Source organism: Haemorhous mexicanus, chromosome 3 (genome assembly GCF_027477595.1).
Source record: "Haemorhous mexicanus isolate bHaeMex1 chromosome 3, bHaeMex1.pri, whole genome shotgun sequence".
NCBI lineage: Eukaryota > Metazoa > Chordata > Aves > Passeriformes > Fringillidae > Haemorhous > Haemorhous mexicanus.
In genome coordinates, this window is record NC_082343.1 from 80,705,751 (window position 1) to 80,730,496 (window position 24,746).

The following is a 24,746-nucleotide window of genomic DNA, read 5'->3' on the forward strand; positions in this document are numbered from 1 at the left end:
TTTTCTGTTACCCATTATATTGGGTAAAGGAAAGTTTATCCAGATCAATTAATATGATTTTTATTTTTAAGTGATCTTTTGAAGTGTGGAGTAAAATTTAATCAATATTTTTTTTGCCTTCTCGCTAGTGTTCTTGAAGCTGAAAAGACATTGGTACTTGCTGAAAAAGGTGGCCAAGATGATGAGGAGAATGAAGTAGAACTGTTAGTTGCAGGAAAGAAATTCCGTATCCTTGCGACCATGAACCCAGGAGGTGACTTTGGGAAAAAGGAGGTAAATGCCAAAACATCTGGAAATACAGCATGCATCTTTTGGTCATACTGACCATTAAGTGGTTGGAGGTGCAATCCAAAAATGCATCATGTCAGTTCTGTCATCCAGTGCTTTCTAGTTGGCATCTGCTTCGTCACTCTAAAGGAGGATTGGGGTGAATCTGTTTTCTGCCACTTCTGTGGGCTATCACTTTGGCATTATAAATGAATACTCAGCAAAATGTCAAAGGGAGCTTCAGGCCTCTAAATACTCTAGTTAGGCTTGATATATAGAATATTCAAGTGCAGGAACTGTGACTTGTGAAGCAAGAAAATCCAGGTCTCTGGGGTAGTACAAAGTTGCATATCAGATTTTTCTCCTTAATGCTATTCAGTAAGTGATGGTCATCTTGTGTTTCTTAGTGAATAATGAACATCACATCCCAAAAAAGCTTTTTCATTAAATGAAAAAAATTGTTTCTGAAGTACAGAATTAAGTAATTTAAAACATGTTTAAAAAACCCATAACACAATAAAATCCTACAACTTTTAATCAGTGTTGGAAGTTAGGTTTATAAAAAAAAAACCAGAAGCTCTTTTATTCAAAAGAAGATATGTACTCCATTAAAAGTTGTTTCTGAAGTAGAGAACTACTCATTGAAGCCATGTGTTTAAACAGGATTTATTTCTGGGTTGTATTGCTACTAATTTTTGTTAGACCAGGTCAGCCAAGGAAGAGAGGAAATAAAGAAACAAATTGTAATTGAAGGTGAATTTCCATGTGGTGGTTTGCCTCTGTAAGCAAAGGGAGATTACAGAGCCATTGTTTGATACATGGTGTCCTAAAATGAAGTGGAGATTTGATGCTGGCAAACCAGCTCAGTTTCTTCCTATATTCTTTTGAACTTTCTCTATCACCCATTTCCTGCATTGATGCCACTACTAGCAGTCTCAAAAATCCTTCTTTCAAAGATTTTCTTACAAAGTGTTTCTGTCAAAATTAGAAGGAGCTATCTATCTTGTTCACTTTATTTATTGTTTACAAGTACAGTGACTACAAGGCTGTGGTTAACTGACCTTTAGGGAAGATGTTGTAATGAATCTTTAATTGCTCTGTCACTCTGCTTGTTTGCAGCTTTCCCCTGCGCTGCGCAACAGATTTACAGAGATATGGTGTCCGCAGAGCAATGGCCGCGATGATTTGATACAGATTGTAAAACACAATCTTCATCCAGGATTGTCTCTGGGTGCAATAAACCACAAGGGTAGGTATTTCTGTGTGTTGGTACTCAAATATTGCTAAGAAAATAAGGAGTTTTGGAGGCTGCCAACCTTTCCTCAGGATGTACACCACTGTCACCCTTTTTTGGCTACATTTCTCCCTGAGGACAGTGTGACATATTCTAGACTTCATTCTTCCTTCTCTGTGTATCTTATATGTCTAGCCAGAAGTAAATTCAGGGCTGTGTTTACTTCACCATCCAGGTAGCTGAACTATTCCCAGCCTTTCAGTGTCCCAGCTTGGTTTTAACAGAGTGTTGGAAGAGCTGGCACTTCACTTTCTGCCAGCAGCTTCACTGTTAGTATTGATCACCTGGTGCTGTCTTGTTACCTGAATTTAAAAGGATCTGTAACAACAGCTCAGGCAGGAGCTTTGTCTTCTCTTTTTCTGTTTCTAGGATATAGAGTACCCATCCACATTGCTCATGCAGCTGTACCTGCCTTAAAGATGTTTTTACAACAGTGTAGCAGATGTGACCAAAAAAAATGGTAACTCAGATTTATTTGGTGTTTTGTTTGTTTGTTTTTAAAATTTTTTTAGGGGCAGACATAGCAGAACTTATGATGGACTTTGTTGAATGGCTGACTAATCAAGAGTTTGGTCGCCAGTGTATTCTCAGCGTGAGAGACATCTTGGCCTGGGTTAATTTTATGAATGTCATGGCAGAGGATGAGTCAAGTTCTGCCAAGGGATGCAGCCACCTTAACATTTCTCCATGGATGTCTTTTATCCATGCTGCATGTTTGGTGTATATTGATGGAATAGGATCAGGTAAGTCTTCAGTGCTCATTTGGTAGCAGAAAATATGAAGCTCTGTGTTTGTATTAATATTTTCAGTCAAATGCAAACAAAATTTGGTTTTGCAAATAAAATTTTGCCTTTGGAGCAGCATGGGACTCTCTAGGAGACGTTTTCACTTCCATTTGTACATCATGCGCCTTTTCTGTGTTTCAGTAACAGGAGTAATAGAGCAAGCAAGCTGAAGTAAATTAGAGGGATTAATAATATTACAAAGGCTAGCACACAAGTTAAGAAAACCTGTGGTTTTCATTGAGTTGGTGTGGTTTTACTGAACTGATACAGTACCTGAGCACATATTACGCTCTTTAGCCCCGCTCCACGTGTCAGCATCTGTCTGTGCTGGCCTGTACCGTGCACATAGATGAGAATGCATCTTTGTGTGTTTGGCTGCTGGCCCAGCTGATAAGTAGTAGATAAGGGAGAGGAGAAAAAGTGGAAGGCACAAGAAATGCCAGGAAAGAAAGCCTGGGGGGCCTATGGCAAGGTATCAGGGTGATTGTGACAGTAGAAGAAAGGGGATTGGAAATATGGTGTCCTTAGTTCTGGGCTCACAGAACAATCTGTCCATGGTAAATAGCACTGGAAGCACTGAAAACATTAAAATAAAATATAAACCTGCATGCACATGAAGGGATGAGATTCTTGTCATAAGATGAATGTGCCTAGTTAAGTTTTGAAGCACACCTTACTTTCCTAATTACAGGTACAACATCCTGCTCAGCTGATACGGCTTTATTAGCTCGTGAGAAATGCCTGACGTTCTTACATGAGAAAATGAGTCAATTCTTTGAGCTGACTGATTATCAGAAGAATGAACTAAAGATTTATGACAGGACAAAGGAAAAAGAGTTTGTATGGATGGACAACTTTATGGGAATTCACCCATTTTTTATTCCAAGAGGCAAGAGACTGTGGGAGTGGGTGGACATTCATTCTGTGATTTCTATTTTCAGTAGTTTTGTTATTCACGAGATCTAAGTAGGATACCTGAACCATCATAGAACAGTTTATTGGTTTTAAAGCTTTAGAAAAATCCCTTTTCTGCCTCCAAGTGTGTAGATTACAACTCAGTCACATTTATTAAGACACATCTGTTCATTCCCTTTTTTTGTTACTTCTTAATGGCCTAATTTTCATAGATTTTTTTGCTGTAACAAAGCTTTTTTAAAATTTTCGGTTGTGATTTTTTATCACTTTTGCATGCTCAAAATGCCTGTTAAATTCCACTAACTAAAGCTGCAGCTCATCCTGGCCCTTGTGCAAAGCATGGAAAGCAGGGGTCCTGAGCACAAAGCTAAACAGAATTCAGGTTAATGCCATGCCTTGCTCTAGGCTCTCAAAGATTTGCTGCAATTTTGGCAAAATCATTCAATCTCTGCATTTCAGTTCCTCGTGGGACAAAAAATTGCAAATGGTACTAGCAAAACACTGCTTCTTACCCTTCAAATACCACAACAGCACTAAAAAGTGATTACTCTAAGCTTTCTAACTCAGCTGGTTAGTTTTTAGCACATGGACCTGTGTGTTCCTAATGCTGTATTAAATGTTCATATTTGAACATTCTGGCATTCAGGGATTGTGTTAGTCATGCATAAAATTGTACAAAGCAAAGCTTTTTTGTAAATTGCTTAGTTCCCCTCTGCTGATCAGTTCACAAAAGGAATCTCTTTGGATCCCTTTCCTACTAAACAGGTATCAGTTTGTGTAGGATGCATTGGTTATTAATATCTTGTACACATGAGCATTGCTGTATTACACATTTGGGGGAGTGATCTCCAGGAGCTATACTGGCTGCAATTTGGCAGACAAGCTCCGTGCTCTCTCCCCGCTGTATGCCATAATAACAGTAAAGGAGAAGCAAACTTTGAATTAAGGGGATGTTCCTTCCCAGAACTGGCAGTGTATGGAACAGATTAATATCTTATTCTGGAGCATGATTGGATTGTATCCCTCAGTGTCAATTTTTCAAGAGCTGCTTCCGAGTTTTAGATCCACATGACTGAAGTGTGAGAACACATTTATGCTTTTTAAGGGATAGATCTCTAAGTTATGAACCAGGAGGTCTTAAGTTTTCATGGCAAAAATAAATCATATGTCCATGTGCTTTTTTTTTTTTTTGCAAAATTCAGTATAAATATGGGGAGATGGGCTGAGATGCAGCTCTGGGTCAAACAAATAGATGTGCCACATGTCCAAGAATGGCATACAAGCTGGATCTCCATTGCTTGCTGTACTGAGATCAGCAGTTTACAGACAGAGTGAGCTCATTCAGAGACACACTGTCAGCACCTCCAGCATAAACATTCTTTATTGTTTAATTGTTTTCTGGTTTATCTTTCCTTTGTTTTAGGCCCTGTTCTCCAGAGGAACAACATGACAGATTATGCTTTAAATGCTGGGACTACAGCAGTGAATGCGCAGAGACTGTTAAGAGCCCTACAGCTTAACAAACCTATTTTGTTGGAGGGCTCACCAGGAGTGGGCAAGACCAGCCTTGTTGCTGCCCTGGCAAAAGCCTCAGGGAACTGTCTTGTTCGAATCAACCTGTCTGAGCAAACGGTAGAATAAAATATTATCTTCATTACTCAGTGTTCATGGCAGGGTAGAAGCTTTGTATAACTTTTAAAGTGCAGTTCTCTTTAACTTTGGCGCTGTGTCTGAAATGTCAGTTTTTCCTTTTTGGTCTCAGTGGTCTCAGAACTGAATGGGAGGGGGAAGCAGACAGAGCAGCAAGCTTCTGTGAGTGAATGCCAGTTCCCAGATATTTCTGTTCTTTTCAGGTGAAGCCATGCATATCCTTGTCTACTGTGTTTTTCTTGGCTTCTGCAACATTACTCAAAAACAGCTTTAAGGCTTTTTAGCTTTTCTGTTGCAATTAGAATTTTTGTTGTTAAATATTGTACCTTATCACTGGAGTCCTATAATGGAAAAGCTTTCAGCATTTTGCAATTGCTGAAAATTTTAAATTAGACTTAAAAGTATAAGTATTGAAAGAGAGAAAATGTTAAGTAAAGTTCATAAACATCATTTGTTAACTTCAGTTCAATTTTGTAATTCCTCAATTCCCCTGTTCTGTTCTTTACTCCCAAAGGATGTGACAGACTTATTTGGAACAGACTTGCCTGTTGAAGGTGGGAAGGGAGGAGAATTTGCCTGGCGTGATGGACCACTGTTAGCAGCGTTGAAGGCTGGACACTGGATTGTCTTAGATGAGGTAAATTCCGGTTTGGGGACAAATAAAATGGAATGTTCTAGAAGAGCAAATTTGGTGATTTGCCTTGTGGAATAAATACCTTTGCATGCTGATGACCTCTCTTCATGAAAGCAAGTGATGACTAGACTTCCTTGAGACAATAGAACAAGAATTGAATCCCAGCTTAAATTATTGCAGAAGACCAAGGATAGGTTTGATTTGCATTTGGAAGTTTTTAGGGAAGAATGTCAACAGAAGTTTCAGTACAATTGTTCTTTATGGATACAACTTCACTGAAATAGAAGGTGTTTGTCTGAGGACTAATAGACTGCGTTGGTTACTGATTTAATTGAGATGATGAAGAGTTCCATCTTGCCAGTATAAGCTTTCCTGCCACTGCAGTTTTGCTCGGGTACCCTGTAGTAAGTGCTTTCAAGCATGCCTGTGTGCACAGATCTGCCTTCTTGGCAATATGCACTCTAATTACTGCAGAGTGCAAAATCTTCAGTTCTTTAGCCCCTTGTATACCTCCTTTTTCCCCCCTGTTGAGAAGAATGCCACTTCAAACAACTTATATAATTAAATAGCTGAGACTGCCTTAATTTAAACAAACAAACAAAATGCTCTGAGTGCCACAAATGTATGAACATAAGTTCAGGAAAAAACGTATTGAAAATGCAAGTTTTACAATGGAGAATTGTTTTGTTATCACAGTGAAAATACACAGTACAAATAACAAGTGAATAAGGAAGTGTTAGTTGCTCCAGTACAATAACAGTCTAGCTGGTGGTAATAACTTGTGTTAATTCTAGAACTGCAATGAAATGGAATTTTACCTTCTATATATCCCAGACTATTAGACTAGAGATTATGCAAAAATGTTTTGTGGAGCATTAATATTGTATCCTTTCTCTTCTCAGTTGAATCTGGCTTCTCAATCAGTGTTAGAGGGGCTAAATGCGTGCTTTGACCACAGAGCTGAGATTTACGTTCCAGAATTGGGAATGAATTTTCATGTACAGCACAAGACGACGAAGATTTTTGGATGCCAGAATCCGTACAGACAAGGAGGTGGAAGGAAAGGTCTCCCCAAGTCCTTTCTTAATAGATTTACACAGGCAAGCTTATTTGTTTGGTTTCAACTACATCATGATCCTGTCTTAGAGGTTTCTGACTTTATAAACACTCTGAATACTGTTGGTTTTACAGGTGTATGTTGATCCACTGTCAGCAGAAGACATGAAGTTTATTGGGAAGACATTGTTTCCTGCTATTGATAAAACTATTATTGCTAAAATGGTTGCTTTCAATAACAAGGTAAACATATTTTAATTTCATTTCTGTAGAAGTAAGCAGAATGCAGTAAGATTAGAAAAAAATTAAATATAATGTTTTATTTCCAAGCATTTTTATAGAGAAGTGTGTGGGTGAAAAAAGAGGGATGGAAATATATGCAGAGGAAAGTAAAGAACACCACTAAACCTGAATTCTTGTACAATGTCAATCAGATGCTTTGTCGGTATTTGATGAGGCACTGTTTTTCACAGAAGATAAAACATATATACACAGGAGAAAGTAGTATTCTGTGACCTTAGGTAAAATCTCTTGTGTCAGCATCTTACTGCATATTCATTTATAAGAGTGCAAGAGTAAATTGCAAAACTGAGCTGAGTGTTGAGAGAAACAGTAGAGACAAACTAAATCAAGCTTTATTTCCTAACATACCTTCAGCAAAGTAAATTCAGCCTGCTCTTTCAGTTGTCTTTGTCTTGTAAGCAGTACCAAGGCAGAAGTTCAATTGACATTTAAAAATAATATTTGAAGACCAGCATGTGGATGGAATCAAAGATTATTTTTTTAGTTACTACCTTTTTTTTTTCAGATTGAAAAAGAGGTAATGGCTGAAAAAAAGTGGGGACAGAAAGGAGGACCCTGGGAATTCAATTTACGTGATCTTTTCCGCTGGTGCCAGCTTATGCTTGTTGACCAGTCACCAGGATGTTATGATCCAGGCCAGCATGTGTTTTTAGTATATGGAGAAAGAATGAGAACCAGAGAAGACAAAGAAAAGGTGAGCTCTTGTTCTTCTTCCTTTCTCTTCAGATGGTCAGGATATATTTATAGAAATCCAAGTATAGATCTCCACTTTTAAGATTCCTTGCAATTCATTCATAGACACTTACTCTTAAAAACTAAAAAGGTTTGTTTGGAGTTTTGGGGTTTGCTATACATTGCTATACCTGCTCCCCTTGCCATTTCAAATATCAATTTAATTAGTATAAAAGCAAACAGCTGATGTAAATGAAGGCGAGTAGAATGACCAAGGACTTAAAGTAAAACATATCCTTGTGTGAGTCTGTATTAAATAATAATGTTTCCTACCTACTTATCCCTCTCTTGCTTAGAAAACCTGTGCTTTTGTTTAATTTCACACTATTTAAGTGGTGTTAAACTGGAGAGTCAGATTGTGAAACTGAAGTTACTGGCTGTATGTGACTGCCTATTTCCTCATGGGTTTACTTTCCCCTCTCTATAACATTGTTATATTTTTCTGTGTTACCAAAGAAAGGATTTATTTATGAAGTACTTTCCATCCCACTACTTTATTAAAGAGAAACACTGCTTACAGTATTTCAAGTCTCAGGAAACTGTGATTAATGAAAGGGTTGCTGTGGCCAGCTTACACTCACACTGTTTGCTGCACTTTGGGTTAAATGAGCTCGTGATTTACTGTGTTAGTTACTGTCATACAGCTGTGGAGCTGAGAGGAAAAGATACCTCAGATATAGACCTTTAGAAGTGAATCTTTGGAACAGTGGATGACTTGAACTCATAAGTCTCTTTTTGTTGTTTAAACTGTTCTAGGTTATTTCTGTGTACAGAGACATTTTTGGCCAAGAGGCTGATGTGTATACAGGAACCAGGGAGTTTCACATCAGTCCGTATAATGTTCAGGTAAACTGTTGACAAGGGATTTTGTGATGGGATAGGGAAGGAAATGACTTGCACAGCTAAGCTCCATGTGCCTCTGTCATCCCTTTCAGATTGGTTATTCAGTTCTTTCTCGTGGCAACTATATTCCTCATTCTGGCAGAACTCTCTCACTTCTGCATCATTCACTGCAGTCTCTGGAGTCTGTAATGAAGTGTGTGCACATGAGCTGGATGGTGATCCTGGTGGGCCCAGCAGCTGTTGGCAAAACCAGTCTGGTGGAGCTGTTGGCCCATCTCACCGGCCATCGGCTGAAGATCATGGCAATGAACAGCTCAATGGATACAACTGAACTTCTGGGTGGATTTGAGCAGGTAAATACTGTTTTGGTAATAGGGCAGAATTTCTCCTTCCTACCTAATAGTGGCCAGTCTGCTGTGAGCTTAGTGTGTGTAAATGGAGCCTTGGCACCACGGTGTTCTGCATGAACGAACTCCCTAATGGCCTGTTTGCAGGTTGATATCAACAGGCCGTGGCAGCGCCTCTTGGAAAAGGTGGAGAGAGCTGTGAGCACACTCGTACGGGACAGTCTGCTCCTGGCAGAACTTTGTGCAGATGATGCTGAACTCGTGCTGCGTGCTTGGAGCAATTTCATCCTGAATTACAAACCCAAATCTCTGGGGGAAGGAGGTGGAAGTGTTACAGCTGATTTAGTGAGCAAACTGGAGGGAATACTTGTACTTATCCAGCGACTAAACAACAAAATAAATTCTTACACAAAAGCAGGTATGTATGCTGGTTTTCCTTCTTTTTTTTTTTTTTTTTTTTTTTTTTTTTTTTTTGATCGTTGTTTAAAATAAGGCATCAATACTCACCAAATTTCATCTAATGGGGGAGAAGTTATGCAGAAAAGTACCTGTTTAGGGAGTAAAGTGTCAATCTGTTTTATATTTCTTTGTGCTTGCCAACTTTTCTGTTCATGTGGACTTTATCTATGGGAGGCTGCTGAACCTCTGCTATGTTCCCCTAAAAAGTGGGAAGCGTATATGTTTATTAACAAAATAACAACTATTTTTCTTGAATGGTGCTGGGAGCTACTTCATTAATGTAAGTCTCAGTGTAAGATGTATTTCCTTTCAGAGTTTGCTGACCTGGTAGAAGAGTTCCGGCGTTTCAAGCTGCAGCAGGCTCAGGCTGCTGACTGCAACAGCCATGGCACTTTTGAGTGGGTAGATGGGATGTTGGTTCAGGCCCTGCAATCTGGAGACTGGCTCTTAATGGACAATGTTAATTTCTGCAAGTAAGAGATTTTAGTGGCCTTGTTTCAGTGAACCCTTTGACCTCCCTGACTGACTTTGCCTCTTACTGAGTGGTTCACAACTGAATATTTGGCATTTGATAATACACAGATGCAATAACTTAGATTTTCTGGAAGAGTAATCTTCCTTCTCAGACAACTTAGCAGTTGACAGTTTTCCTGTTACCTTATAGAGTAATTAACTGTTTGGGTTTTGCTTAGGGTTGGTACCATTTTGATTTCAGATTAGAAAGGGATCAAACTGGTACCTTTTTTGACCACATGAATTTGTTTTGAATGTAGCCCTTCTGTGCTGGACCGCTTGAATGCTTTGCTTGAACCAGGAGGTGTTCTGACCATGAGTGAGAGAGGTGTCATAGATGGCACAGTTCCCACAGTAGCTCCTCATCCAAACTTCAGGTACTTATTTCTGCTTTTTGTTTCTCCTTCCCCCCCCCTCCTTTATCAAATAGCAGGTTTAGCATAAAAATGTCATCAGTGAGCCAGTCTTATATTTTGAATGCTGTTCAGTTTGCTATGTAGTGTAGTGACACTTTCTAGCAGGGAAGAAAACTGCACTGTGGTGAGCATATAAAAAAAAGCTTAAGAGGTTTTGCTTTATATCCCTGTTGCAACACAAAGTATTACACAGGAAAATTCATAGCAGTGTGCCTCTGCCTTGATTTTGCAGTTCTAGTTTAGGACTCCAGCACTTCGCTGTTTCACTGTGATGAAATTGAGGACACGTGCATTGAGGATGGTGAAGTCTTGAGATGTGCTGGTTATGAAAGCTGGTATATGGGCATAATAATTTTCTTCCCAGCTTTTTCCATCCCATATATAAATTTGGGTTTCCTGCAGTGACAGGACTTAAAAAAACCCCAACAAACCACCCAAATAGACAGTCTGTTCTCTCAGCCCTGAAGTAGTCTCTGGGGAAGATGGCAAAAGAATTTAACAGGATTCTGTATCAGTCCTACCTGTTACAAATTCATGACAAGGATATTGGGACTGATACCCTCTGGTTCCTCTGAATTGGAAACATTCTTGACTTTTCAGAAACCCCTTTCCACTACTTTTTTCCCTCCTTGCTTTTAAGCATGTCTATTGATAGTGTTAACTACTTGAATGTTGGATACTTCAGTTTTTTAAATAGGACAGATTTATTTGTAACTGTTGCTAAGAGTTCTCAAAATCTTTATAGCTTGGAGGCACAGTCTAACTTTCTTTTTAAGTGGGCAAGTGATAAAACAGACATAATTCAGATAATGCATTAGAAGTCATGCAGAGTATCTGTGTCTAATTGCAAAGTATAACTATTCATAGAGATTTCTCATTTAAATTCAGTAGCTGTCTCTGGATTTCTAGATACTGTGTCCCCATTTTTATGAAGGTGAATTTACTTTATGGAGAAGCAGATTTGGTAGTTCCAGAGTGATAGTTTAAGGACCTAAGTTACATCTTAAGAATTTTGGGCAGTTGAGATGGATGATTGTTGTAGGCTGCTTCCAACTTAAATTATTCTTATCTAATATCGATCAGGCTCTTCCTTTCTATGGATCCAGTTCATGGGGAAATATCCAGAGCCATGCGGAATCGTGGGATTGAAATTTACATTCCTGGGGAGAATGATGGAACTATATTGGACAGTCTGGATTTGAAGTTACTCCTGCATGGTTTGGGTTTAGTTGGAGACAGTGTCTGTGATGCACTTCTGGCTGTGCATTCAGAAACCAAGGAAGCAATAGCAGGTAAAAAAAGTCTGTCCAGTATTCTTTAACAACGTGGGCTCATTATGTGTATCTGGATGAAGTCTTTAGTGTTAAACCCTGGTTATTTTATTATGCTATGTGCTGATATAAGTAAGCACATAAAACTATAATCAGTTACTTTTGGATTGGTTTTTTTGCATTCCCATGAAGTAGTCCCAAGTCATGAAAATGTGGTAACTACTGTGCTTTGTTGGAGACATCAGACACTGGCATATTGTCCCTTGCTATCAGGAAACCAATGTATTCAAAGCGAAAATCAGCAAAATAGAAGGTTTGCACAAGTTGTATTTTGTGGCTGAGTTTCATTCAGCTCAGCTGTCTCATCTCTTATTTTGAGCTGATCATCTGTTATTTACGGTCTTGTCAGATTTTCTTATCAACCTTGGGAAGAATCCATTCAGCTTTCAGGTCAATAGGATAAATTTGTTTTGTATTGTGACACATTAAGTGGTGTTTTTCAGATTAAAGGGCTTACAGTTACTAAACATTCATATCACTCTAAGTGCTGTGTATCTTTCAGGTTCTGTGTCATCTTTGTCACCTTTGCTTCAGGCTGCTGTATTAATTGTGCAGCAAATACAAAGAGGCTTTGGATTAGCCAAGTCTTTTTACAGAGCCTGTTGGGAAGTTTATGGCCGCTCACAACAACTGCAGATGAACCAAAAGGTAAAAATCCTGTATTTCAGAGCTTTTCTTAGATCATCTAGATAAGTGAAAAATGTAACTTCATGAGGCTAGTGTTTGAGATCCTCAGTGTCTTAGATGCCTGAGATAGAGACTGATGAAGATGGTGCTCTTGGAGACATGAACCAAACAGCATCCTGTTTGGACTCTGAGCTTGTAGTTTTTAATAGCTTCAGCTGAGATTTTGGGATATTCACACTGATGTATCTGTAGCCTGTAACACTGTGCACAATGTCATCTGTAGACATATTCACTTCCTGTTTGAAACTGCACAGTGTGTTAATTCACTTGTGGTAGGAATGTTTTGGTACTTTTATTGTGTACATTATATAGTGTTTGTAGAATATTTGGTGTCTAGTAATTTCGTAATAAATACATGTAATTAAAGAATTTCCTGAGCTATGGAACAGCTTGAATACATGTTACATGTTTTAATGTGACTCTGAACTGCTTTTTGGTTGTTTGTTGTAGCTTGTATTAGAATTGGTTACGAGGCACGCTTCCTCTCTGGCTTCCCCTGACACTTGGGGTGAGTCCTTGCTGGCAGTGGGATTGTGGCCAGACTCCCTGCCTTCGGGTCTGTTTGCAGCTGAGGACTCAGTCCTTTCCACAGTCCGGAGTGATGGGCAGGTCCTGATGTACTGTCTGCATAGGCTAAACCTCAGAAACTGCAGGTAGGCAGGAAACTTTTTTTTTTGGTCTAGTAAATGAGAAACAATATATGTGAGCTGTTCATAGCATGTAACTGTTTATTGCAAAATCCTGTCTTCATCAAATTGTGCAGGTAGAGATTGTGATTGTCATGCTCTTTGTTCCTATTACCTTTCCGTACAACCACTGCAAATGAAAGTTCAATTATTTACTGCTTTATTCTTAAGTCTTCCAAATGCATTAAAAATACTTAACTTTTTAATCTTCAGTAAGTGCATTGGACTCATTTTGAGTTGTTTAGCAGAAAACGTGAATGCAAACACTGGGTTTAGTAGGTAATAAGAGCCCCAAAGTTTCTTCCTTCCATTTCCTTCTAAGCTTTAAAAAACCTGAGCATTGAACTGGTTTAAAGTATACTAATGATTCTCTGGATTTCTTGTTTTCAGGTAATCAGTTATTCATCAGTAATTTTAGGTCCAGTAGCTACAGCTAAAAACACAAATTTCCTTCTTCAAACAGAGCTGTCTGAAAGAAGCAGAGGCCCCTGTTCAGGGGATATATGAAAGAGTTTTCTAATGATTTCTTGTGCAATATAGCTGTTAATTTTTACAACACTAGTGCAAAAACTTTGTTTCTGCCTTCTTTGCTTAATAACCTACTCTGGACTATAGGTATACAGATAGGTACTGTAGGTTGCTCCAGTGAAACAACAAGCTCTGTAAGTTTGTAGTAAGATAAAAAGTTGAAATTGTAAACTTTCAGCAATATGCTGTGTTGTTTGCTATTTTTGTTTGGTTTTGTTGTTTATTTTTTACTCAATGACACTTCTTTTCCTATCTTTGTCTTTTTTAATTTAACTTTAATTTTAATTTATCATTCTGGTGCACAAATCAATTAGAATTTCTCAGTGAAATTCTGTGCATAGTCTCTTGGGATAGTGCATGAATTTTTGGCATCAGTGAGCTCCTAATAGTAGACACTGCCAACTGATTTGAAGTTGGAAACTGGTTTTAGAGTTAAATAGTGGAGGAAAGATCATTGCATTCCTACACTGATGCCTAAACATGGTTGCATAGCTTGACCTGCAAAATAATATTTTTTCCAGATCTGGCAGTTCGAGCTGTTGATTGTTGGACTTCTTTGTGTTTCAGGACATTACCAGTGACTCTGCAAGATCTTAAGAAAGTTCTGCAGTCCACTAATCCTGAGAGTCTCAAGTTCAGTGCTGTTGAGATAGATGCAAACTGGATGGACGAAATGGAAGTTCTCCAGGCTTCAGTGAAATTGTTCATAGGAAAGGCAACCAATCAAGACTGGAAATTAAGAGTTAAATGGCTTAACTCCTTAGCCAAAAATCTGCCACAGGTGCTTGGTATGTAATCATTTAACTTTGTTTTGTCTAAGGCCTGAGTTGTTAAGTCTTCTATGAAAACATCCAGACCATTCCAAATGGATTATTCCAATTATGGGTTATAAAGAGTCAATTATCTACACTAATTCAAGGGTGTGGAGGCTCCAGGGAGGGACAGAAACAGGTTGTGCATGTTCGGGAATTAAGGAGATTTGGGCTAAACATTATCCTTTATTATTCAACCATGTGTATAACTTGTGCCATTTCTGAATTAGTTACTTTTGGATTGGCTTTTCATCTGTGTAAGCAAGTATCCTTTTCACTATTTCTTTTAGTGATAGGCAGTCAAATGCCTTCTGTGTATCTGGTGTTAAAATACAAATGCCACAAAACTGCAGAACTGAGATTTCCCGAAGCAGTGTTTTCTGAGCATTGAGGATAATAGCTGAGATGAGCTATTCCCTTAATTACAGAATCAATCACATTAAACTCATGGAGCATTTAGGCAGCCATTAGTCCAAATAATTTAAACATTTAGCTTTCTTCTATGGTCTGAAATCTCAGATATGCTGTCCCTATATTAATTGCTTCCTCTTTATTTTGCCATTTTTTTTCAGGCAGGTAGGTTTGTAAAGTAGAAAATATGTTAAAAAAATAATGAAAAGTGTGCTTTTTTTTTCTTATTGTAAAAAAAATACCTCCCCCCCCCCCCCCCCAAAAAAAAAAGTGTTGAGAGGAAGATTTGAAGGTATAAATCCATGGATTTTCACAAACCATATTTTACTAGCATACACATAATATCACTAGTTCAGCTAGAGCTCCTTATAAGATTTTTGTCTTCAGCTTTGACATTCTCACATTCTTTTGGAACCAATACAAAATATGACCAACCAGCATATCCAAAGTGGGTGCACAGATATAGTTCAGTCTGCTTGTGCTGGCTCAGTCAAAGTTATTTTTCTTGATTTGTACTAATCACTCTTTTATGCCCATGTTCTCCCCTCTTCACCTGCAGATTCAGTGAGGATTCAGCTGGAAGCAGGTGCTGTAGCCCTTGGTTGTTTTTATGCCAGTCCCCTCTCATCTGGAGTCAGTAACATGATCAAGTTGCTACAGCCAACTATGACAGGTATTCCTGAAAAAGATGGATGCAAGACATTGCTTCCTTTATTTGTTCTCTGAACACACTGCAACCCTTCTTAGGAAATGTATGTAGCAAAACAAAGGCTAAATTCTAAATAAATGTTGCCTTTGTCATAAAAGAATGTACAACAAAGAAAACAAGCAAAAAAAAGAAAAAGAAATTACAACAAATAAAAACATTCTAGATGTCTAGAACAGCAAATATGGCGATTAAATGCATTCATACTATTCAAGTTAGAGATGAGTGCTCTGTCCATGAGCTCTGGCTGTGTATCTGTGGCTCAAATGTATTCCTGCAGCTCAGAGTGATGTTTTGAAGAGTGATTCAAATATTTTCTGCCTTTCTGACTTGATAGTTTAGGTACCTTGGACTTTTTTTTCCTTAGGATTCGTGTTAGCCCATCTGAAACCCATGGCTTGGCCTGTAATTTCCCCTTGGTGTTTTGTGGGGAGCTCAGACCTTTGGCTTCTTTTCCAAGCTTGTTAGGTGCATGAAAGCTGCATACAGTGACACTGGGCCTTTTGTGGATGGTCCAGGGGATCTTGCCTGGACTGTGAGCCAGACTTAGTTTCTAAGCTCTAACCCCTATTTAATTTATTGTCACTGTTCTGTTTTACAGAACCTGCAGTCAGCTTTAGTGCTTTTCTCTTTGGGTATCTGGAGTGGGAGAGTTTGACTGCCTTCCTCCTAGGCTGCCTTCCTCCTAGGCTGCTTCTTTATTTCTTCCTTTCCCTAATGTTCTTGCATAGGCAGGGGGGGACCAAGAAGAGAACTGAGTAATGTTTCACTGCTGTCCTGTCTTGTCTACCTTTCCAGATGAACATGTGATGCCTCTGGACCCAAGATGGAATATGCAGTTTTTGGAGATCATTAGAAATTCAATGAACTTTGATGCAGAAATGGAACACACTGACCAGCTTCTTATGCTTTTGAAGTCTGCAGCAAATCGGTGGGTTACAAAAAAACCCTTGTAAAGGGTGCCCAGTGCCTGTAACCAGTGCTGAGTAAACACTTGAGATGTCTGCCAAGTGTGATTTTAGGTTTTGATAGGTGTGGTCTAAAATATCAGGCACAGGTTTTTGTACAGGTATTTCAGTGCTTTGCTTCTGTTTTCTGTAGATGTGTGCTAAACACAATCACTTAATATAGGAGCAGAGCTCCCAGCATTCCGTACAGGCTCAGTACTTCAAGGACAAATCAGAACTGTGGGATAAAGCATTAAAGAGGCAGAAGCAGCAGTGTGAGATCCCTGACAAAACTTAGATAGTTGTCCTGCTTTTGGATTTTGACTGTTTTTCATAATACGATTAAAAAGTACACAGATTTTGAAGTTGAAGTGTAAGAAAGCAGCTGCTCACATATCCTGCAGGCCATGGTGTTGCATCTGTTTAGCAGCTCACTAGTTTTTCCTTCCTGGTGAAGTCAGGAATCTGCTCCTTGTGAAGCTTGCTTCTACAAAAACCATATTCAAGCAATTAGTTGTGTTGCGCCTTGTACTTCTTCCATAATACACTGAATATCTTATGTCACTTTGCAGTTCAAATGCCATGTTGTAGTTCACCATTCTCATAAGGCCAAGGTTTAAAACAGTTGGATTGATAACAACTTTATTTTTACTTCAGGACAGTGTTATTTCTTGACCGAGAAAAGAGAAGTTACATTGAGAAGAGTTTGATTGCCAGCAAGAAGCCAAGAAACAGTGTCTTAAGAATGTCTCTAGATTTCCACAAAAGTGGGTTGATTTTTGCTGTTCCTTTTGGTTCTGTAGTCAATTTGAAATATGGTTCATTTGCATTGGTATGAAATGTGTACTTCAAACATGGTGTGCAAAGAAAGAATATGTGAATGTAAAGCAGTCAAATGAGGACTAGTGTGGTATCTGACACATTATTATTAAATTACATATTCCTTAGGCTACACTGTTTATGTCCTGCCTCTAAGAAGTAATCAGTGATTATGACCTTTTTCTCTTAATTAACCAAACTTTAGAATAACAGTGGAGAGGAACTGGAATAGCGTTCTGTCTTTAGCTAACAGGAATAACCAAATTCTTCAGCTGTGTTTTTGATTTATGTAAGTAGGAAGTTTTGCTTCTAAAACAAAGGGTAAAATTTAGTGATGAAGTTAGTGTGCTGCATAGAAGCAATTGATCAAGGAATCAACCCTCATAATAGGTTTTTTCCTATATGTACAAAATGCATAGAGATAATCGAGAATTGTGAAAATAATAAAGGATACTTTTATTGCTTCATTTCTTGGATCTTTTCAGGTTGTAGGTTTTTTTCCTTAATCATAGAGAGGTTCTAGTGATCAGAAGTTGACCCATCTGTGTCATGTGATGTGGCTGGAATATTCAGTCTCTGCCTTTCTTTTCCTGTTCCCCAAACCTCAGATCCAGGAAGTTACAACTGTCTTCCTCATGTAGTCGTGGTCAACCTTGCTGCTTTCTTTGAACTTTGGGATGCATTTGCACTTCACTGGGTGAAGTCTACTCAGGTGGCCTTAAGTGACGATGACACGCATGATGTGAGTCGACTTTGCATAGTACATTTATGGAAATTGGGTGAAATGAAATTGTGTGCAAAACACTATTTTTAGTTTCAGGGGCCATGAAATAAAGTGCAGTGCTTTTGTTTGTATTCAGAATATGCCTAACAGTAGGCAAAAAGTCATGTTTGTTTCAGTGGCTGTATTTGTGCCCTCTAATACTTGATTGGGATGGCATGAATTGTGCTTTAGGAGTGCCTGTTTCTCTCCACTGATGATAAACAGAGTATCCATTTCTATCTGAGATAAGAATCTGTGAACCTGGACATCTGACATGCAGGCCACAAAGGTTTTTCACTTCTCCCTTTCCCTTTTCAGACCATGAATATCATTTTGCTGAAATCTTAACATTGTAGACTTGGTGCAGGTATTAGTTGGTTTTGGCTGCTGTAGTTCCCCTTGCTGGTGTGGTATTTTTAGAGAACCTGTAGTTGAGTCCTGGTTGTATAGCACTAAATACAAAACACTGTGGGACTCTGAAGTCAATACAAGTGATGGCGGTTTTGCTTTTTCTCCTGCTTGAAGTAAGAAGTGTTGTGTTAGCTGTGGCAGTGGTAACTCTGTAACCTCCTTGGCTGGTTCTAGGTTTTGTGCTGCTCGCTGTGGCGGGACCGGCTCTGGGCTGTCTCTGACTCTGTCACAGTGGACTCGCCAGGGTTGTCACTCCTGGCTCTGCACTGGCACTGGGTTATGAAACACCTAATTGACAGAATTCCTCAGATGCTTATTGGATCAGAGAACAAGTGAGTGGCTTTGTTTGGTGGCTTTTGATTTCTGCTAAATAGCTGTATAAATTACTGTTTTCTGTAGTGTTATAGCTGCTAAGCATTGTTTAGATTAGTGTCCCAAGCTGTGTTCCATTAGTGATGCAAATTACATTGTTTGTTTTTAAAAATCTTTGTTTGCTAGCACTGTGCTTCTGCTTGCTCAAATGACCATCTAGAATCTTTACCCCTTTAGTAAAAGGATGCTTATACATCCTTATACATCCTTTTCCCTTGTTTCTCAAATTTCTGTTAACTGTGGGCTTTTTTCTCCTATCTGTCCCTCCCTTTTATTATTTTTCCCTCTACAAGGATTTCCAGGGAAATTCAATCAATTTCACAGCAGATTCAGAGCTGCTTGGTCAATCCTGCTGGTAATTCCACCAATATGAAGATACTACAGAAGTCTCTAGGAAGACCCCTTCCTTTTAAGGTATCAATATTATGTTTGCAAAGGATTTGTAGTTCCAGCAATGTCCAGATAGGCTTTAATACATTTACAGCACTTGCTTTTTCAGGACAGAGAAAACACAATTCTTTTCTATTTTTAAGATTGATTAAAAAGAAAATTTCAGCACATGTTAATGTACATATCTTCTGAGAAATATATCAGTTATCCAGATATAGCATTTCTACTATTAATTATGCTATGTATAGAAAATATTTACTTAATAGAAAGAGGTAGCTGAGCATAAAAATATTACTCCTTGCTGTGATTTGGAGGCTTGTGATTATCAATATGCCACTTGCTTATTCAGTGAACATAGGTGTATTTCGAACAGCCTGTGCACTTCCTTTTATTCAGCAAAGGTGGGGCTACCTTATGACTTCCCAAAACAAGGCCTCTTAATTATGACAGTCTTGGAGTTTATATATTTCAGAATTTGATGTAATTATTAAAAAAAAAAATATTTCAGTGAATTTTCTAAAGAATACAAGTCCCTGTTTAAAAGGAGTGCAAAAGTAGTCATATGCAGTTGTGTTGGTCACTGGTGCTTAGACCTAGATTTTTATGATCTTCTCTCTCAAGGATACTCAGCTATCAAAAAATGCACATAGTTACTTTATGAGACTCTGAAGAACATTCAGTGCTTACTAATAATTTGGAAAGATCCAAATGTATTTAGGCATCCAAATGGATCTAATATAGCTAAGCCTCCAAATGTATTTAAATTGCAGGTATAAAATGTAATTTCATGTAAGTGACAGTAGCTCCTGGTATTTTTTTATTATTTTGTGTATTTATTGCCCTTGATTGAGATCAGTTGCCCAGTTGAAGTACTATTTGTCTGCATGATCTATGTAGTTTCTTCATGAAGGGGAAGAAACCCTAACTTGACAAGGAGGAATTGTAGCCACCTGTTTCAATTTCTGGTTTCCTGCTGTATTGAGTCGGGCTACTAAAAAATTATTTTTAAGCTGTTGTTGCAGGCTGGTTATATATGCTTGTACTTTAGTTGTGTACATGTGAATTTGAAATCTTAGTTTTGTCTGCAGTCACAAATTTTGTTGGTGGCTTTGTTTAGCACCACTGAAACAAATTTTCCTTTTCGTGTTTCCAGGATAAACTGGGCATGGAATGTTTTTCTCAGTTAAAAGCTCTCAGCAAACCACTGAACATCCTGGAGCTAAAATTGGCCTGTGGAGACAGTAGATGGCAAGAAAAAATGTGCTGTGTGAATATTGCTGCCACAGGAGTGAAGATGAAGAAAGCATTGCTGCAAGCTGATGGCCTGATAATAAGAGCCAATCATTTAGAAGATGTTAGTCTGGGTAGGTAACACTTGTGAAGAGCCCAGCAGGATGATTTCTGCCATCTCTGTTCTTTTGTACACAGATGGAAAGGTTGTTAAATGTTCACTGACAAGAAACATAGTACATACATTTATGTGCCTCTTTTGTTCTGTCAAACAGGTCAGCTACAGATATTTTTGAAAGCTGTACATTCACAACTGAAAGCAGGAGGAGTCACATACAGTTATTCAGAAGAAAGGCTTCCTGGAGACACCATTTCCAACCAGTTAGACCCTGCCCTGCTAAACCAGCTCTGCAGTCAGGTTCAGCTGTGGCCTGCAATGGAATACATAGGGATGCTCTGGCAGTACAAACTAACAGCAGATTGTGTGGCCAAGGCTTGTGCAAGAAGGTAAGAAGAAGTTTGGAGAAAGAACTCCTATATTCCTTTTGTGATATTCCAAATCCCTAGCTAGAAACTGTAACTTTGGTGCTTTACATCTGCATGTAAACCTGGATGTTTGTGATTTATAGACACCTGTGTGTATGTGCATACATTTCTATGCAGCACACAAATGTATGTGTGTCAGGGATCAACAGAAGGTGTTTATACTGTATTGCTGGGGGCTACTGCAGAAAAACTGAATTAGACCTGGAGATGAAGGAAGTAGGCTAGCATGTATGCTTACTTTTGTGTAAACTATACACACATATAATAGTTTGAATTAACATTATTAATTTAAGAAGTGTTAGTGTTTTAAGGGACCAAGTGTATTTATTTTTAGTCAGGTTTACCATTCCTTAAAAGAAATGATTAAACTATTCATTTATGGATTTCAGTGAAAGTAATTTTTTCGTGTAATGAGACTGTTAGAATCACTGGATCACTCTTGGATTCAGCTAAGTTCTGACTTTTCACAAAAGCTATAAAGCTAGAAAACGGTTTGTCCCCAAATGTTTTGTATGTTTTGCTCAACATGGAGCTTCTGGCTATAGGACATTACACTTTCCCCCCTTTTGTTTAGACTTTGCTAGCTTTGAAGGATTCAAGTGTTTTGAATATTATTTGAGTGCTTGTTCTTCCCCAACATTTGAAACACTGTCATTTTAACCTTTTGGTGACTTTGCTTGCCATCCTAATTTGTTTTACTATCCAAGTGTTGGAACTCTGATGGTTGGTATTCCACCATCCAAGTGATTTATTTCATATGTCCTGCTTAAGCACTGCTTAGGTTGTATATTTTTTACCTGCTACAGGAAGAAGTGCAGTCAAGACTTAAATGTCTGTTCAGATCTAGCTCAGCTCATAGCTTTTTCTCTGAAGCTGACACCAGCTGCTTCTCACCAGCTCTCTGGACTCTGGCACTTGTTACACCTTAATGAAGTAAGAACAAGTTTTATTTTAATTTAATTAAATCAGATCTTTAAATAATCTTCCTGAAGTTTCAAAGGTTCTTCAAAATGCATGTATCACTAAGATTTTTGACATGCAGTTTTTCTATGTCTGCCTGAAAAAAGCTGTTCCTTCTTTTAACAAAGGTTAATAACTGCAAGCCTTGAGAAAATGCAATTAAAACACAGTGTTAAAAGATAAAATACAACAAAATCTCAAATAAAATAGTTTGTTTGCTAGTATTGTTCCATACATCCATCTGTGACCTAATGGGAAATTGTTTGGATGGTAGGTGCCAGCCTGGTTGTATCTATGTATTCAAAGTAATATTGTGCTGAAAAATTCTTTCCTTTGTTCCCATGCCTCTAAAATTTTTTAGTTCTGTTGCAAATCAAACAGACTGATAAAGCTACTTGATGCATTTTTCTGTAGAACATTTAATAACTCTGTTTAATATTTATGATACAGTGGTGGTGTTCCCACAAAGCACAGTAAAACACAAGTTCACCTTAAATGCTTCAGAGCAGAGTATTGGATGGCTTTACCCCGTTTTATGCCTCTGCACCTTTGTGTATTGTAACAAAAGGTTGCACAGTCATGGACTACAGGCTGTAGTCTAACAACTTGCTCTGTAAACATGCTGCATGTTTCACAGCCAGGAAACAGTGCTGACATCAGGAAGTTTACTCTTCACTGAGGAAATGCAAGCAAATGCTACATGAATTTGAAAGGATCTTGGAGAGTATCTTGTGCTATACCTTCTGAAAAAGGGGGGATGATATTTCCTTTGTACATGTGTGTGCTTAATACTCTTTTACTCCCTGTACGTTATTCTCACCTCTAGGTTTTTGTTTCTCCTTAGATATCCCCTGAAGAAATGTCTCTTCTGTCATCTCAGCTAGTTAATGCTGTGTTAGCATCCTTTTGGAGCAGTACTTTCACCACAGACCCAGATTACTGGTTGACTTGGAGGCCACTGCCTGCAGCAGAGGAAAACAGCTTCTCTAAATCTCATGTGAACCATTCTATGAAGGTTTGTCTCTTCTGACCTAATCAAATTCTAGGCTGAATGCTCTTGTTGACTAATTCAAGTTTTCTAAAGCAATATTGTAAGTTCTAGCCTAGTCAGAGCAAGTTGCATCTGGATGATCTAACTCTTAATCTCTTGATTTAGGGCCCAGGCATTTTGACCCGAGCTGTTTTCTCAAAGTGCTTCTTTGAAATTCTAACTAGCAGCAGCAAGACAAGCCAGTGGGATGTAAGTGGGCTTCCTGTCCTGTCATCATCCCATGTAACACTGGGAGAATGGTTGGAGAGAGCACAGCAGCTTCACAAAGTCAGCACAGTGCTGTGGACCAACGTGGCTCTCTCTTCAATGGCAGATTTTAGGTATTAAGACCTCTCTTCGACATATCTGTTATTTAAATCAAGCATGTTATAGAAGGTTGCTTACTGTGTGTAAACATTTTCTCATTCCTTTTTCTCCAGACACACAGATGCTAGACTGCAAGGAATAATGCTAGGCAGACTGCTCTCTGCCCTGGTAGATCTGATTCCAGTGGATCTTCAAGAAGAATTTTTGGAGTGCTGTGAGAAGCTCTACCTCAAGGATCCTGTTGCATATGAGTACCTTCTCAAGATACTTGAAAGCATCACGGATCAGGAATTACTTCCTAAAGAATTCCTGTTCCTTCTGCTCACTTGCTTGCATCAGTTCTATGGGGAAGGGCTTCAGGAGTTACCAGAGACAGCTTGGCGAGGAAGCCTCTGGGTGAGCATTGGCTTGGTGCAGATCCAGATGTGGATTCCACAGACCAGGTTTGATCCAGCTGTTAAAAGAAAATACAAGCTCAAGTACTCAAAAGAAGAGGTGAGTATGAAGCCAAGTTGGCTTTTACCTTTGTTATGTATAGAACCAATGCAGAGGAGTTAGGCTTGGTCATGATTTTTAAACTATACCATTAGAACTTCTTCTAATGTCCAAGAAGTTGATGTACCTCATTGGTTACTAAAATAAGAACTGCTGTGAATGGTTTATTCTTTCCTTTTTAGTTATACCAGCTGGAGTGTGAATGGAAAACATATGATTTTTCATCTCAGCTGCATACAGGAAAAAGTATTGAAGATGAAACAGTCAGCAACTATATTCATCCCCATATCAGGTAACACCCAGGCACTGAACATCTCTTTTGGAGTGGACATGTCATCTTTGTGTGCTCAGGCTCTGGAGCTTTACAATTTTTCTCTTTCTGTAGAAACTAGAGTTGCTGGTTTTAAAGTATCAATTTACATATTGAGGTAGTAGAGAAGAAGCAGCTGTGCTCCTTACTTGTAGTAAGGAATTGTCTGTACACTTTGTACTGCTGAAAATAGAACAGTTAAAGCAGTGGCCATCATCTATTGATGAAGTTGAAACCATGTGCAGAAGTAAAAACAATGCCATACATTTAAATTACAGTACTTTCCTTAAAATGTAACAATATTTTCAGTCAGTTGAAGTGAGATGAATTATCTATCACTGTAATTTCTCAAGGCCATTATATGTGCCAATGCTATTTTGCAAAGTTCTTCAGCTGATATTACTGGGGAAAAATCTACATATGTATATTTTAGCAATAGCCTTTGCCTGTGTTGCTGTGGGTGAATTAAATTTCTTACCACACAGAGTAGAGTACGCTGTTAATATTCAGAATCTGTAGCCACTGTTATTTGGTTTGGGGCTTTTTGTAGTTCTTTTTTATCAGAGGAACTTGAGGAGGAAATTTTAAGCCAAGAGAGCTTTCTCCTTTCTGCAGACTTCCAGGTGTGTTCTGTCTACCTGAAGATAAAAACTGTCTATTATTCATTATTTTCCACTTTATATAGGAATTTTTGATTTAATTATTATACATATAGAGGATCTGGTAGTTCCATACTACTGCTTTAAGAGATGATAATAATTGAAAGCAGGT

General features: G+C 38.4%; 1 protein-coding gene across 2 annotated transcripts in view; it reads left to right on the forward strand.

The window, feature by feature from the left end:
- The window catches only part of MDN1 (midasin AAA ATPase 1), a 92,652-nt gene that overhangs the window by 34,818 nt on the left and 33,088 nt on the right, over positions 1-24,746 (forward strand). For both annotated transcript variants that reach the window (XM_059842459.1, XM_059842460.1), the window contains exons 32-62: positions 129-273; positions 1,387-1,516; positions 2,074-2,304; positions 3,038-3,235; positions 4,685-4,893; positions 5,426-5,548; positions 6,448-6,645; positions 6,737-6,844; positions 7,410-7,598; positions 8,393-8,482; positions 8,572-8,832; positions 8,974-9,244; positions 9,599-9,758; positions 10,059-10,175; positions 11,298-11,506; positions 12,048-12,193; positions 12,683-12,885; positions 14,014-14,234; positions 15,229-15,342; positions 16,174-16,306; positions 16,980-17,089; positions 17,750-17,883; positions 18,490-18,647; positions 18,981-19,101; positions 20,231-20,441; positions 20,583-20,814; positions 21,660-21,786; positions 22,658-22,828; positions 22,970-23,184; positions 23,284-23,665; positions 23,848-23,957. In XM_059842459.1, the coding sequence (XP_059698442.1) occupies positions 129-273; positions 1,387-1,516; positions 2,074-2,304; positions 3,038-3,235; positions 4,685-4,893; positions 5,426-5,548; positions 6,448-6,645; positions 6,737-6,844; positions 7,410-7,598; positions 8,393-8,482; positions 8,572-8,832; positions 8,974-9,244; positions 9,599-9,758; positions 10,059-10,175; positions 11,298-11,506; positions 12,048-12,193; positions 12,683-12,885; positions 14,014-14,234; positions 15,229-15,342; positions 16,174-16,306; positions 16,980-17,089; positions 17,750-17,883; positions 18,490-18,647; positions 18,981-19,101; positions 20,231-20,441; positions 20,583-20,814; positions 21,660-21,786; positions 22,658-22,828; positions 22,970-23,184; positions 23,284-23,665; positions 23,848-23,957 (5,427 nt within the window). The remainder of the gene's footprint in view (positions 1-128; positions 274-1,386; positions 1,517-2,073; positions 2,305-3,037; positions 3,236-4,684; positions 4,894-5,425; positions 5,549-6,447; positions 6,646-6,736; positions 6,845-7,409; positions 7,599-8,392; positions 8,483-8,571; positions 8,833-8,973; positions 9,245-9,598; positions 9,759-10,058; positions 10,176-11,297; positions 11,507-12,047; positions 12,194-12,682; positions 12,886-14,013; positions 14,235-15,228; positions 15,343-16,173; positions 16,307-16,979; positions 17,090-17,749; positions 17,884-18,489; positions 18,648-18,980; positions 19,102-20,230; positions 20,442-20,582; positions 20,815-21,659; positions 21,787-22,657; positions 22,829-22,969; positions 23,185-23,283; positions 23,666-23,847; positions 23,958-24,746) is intronic.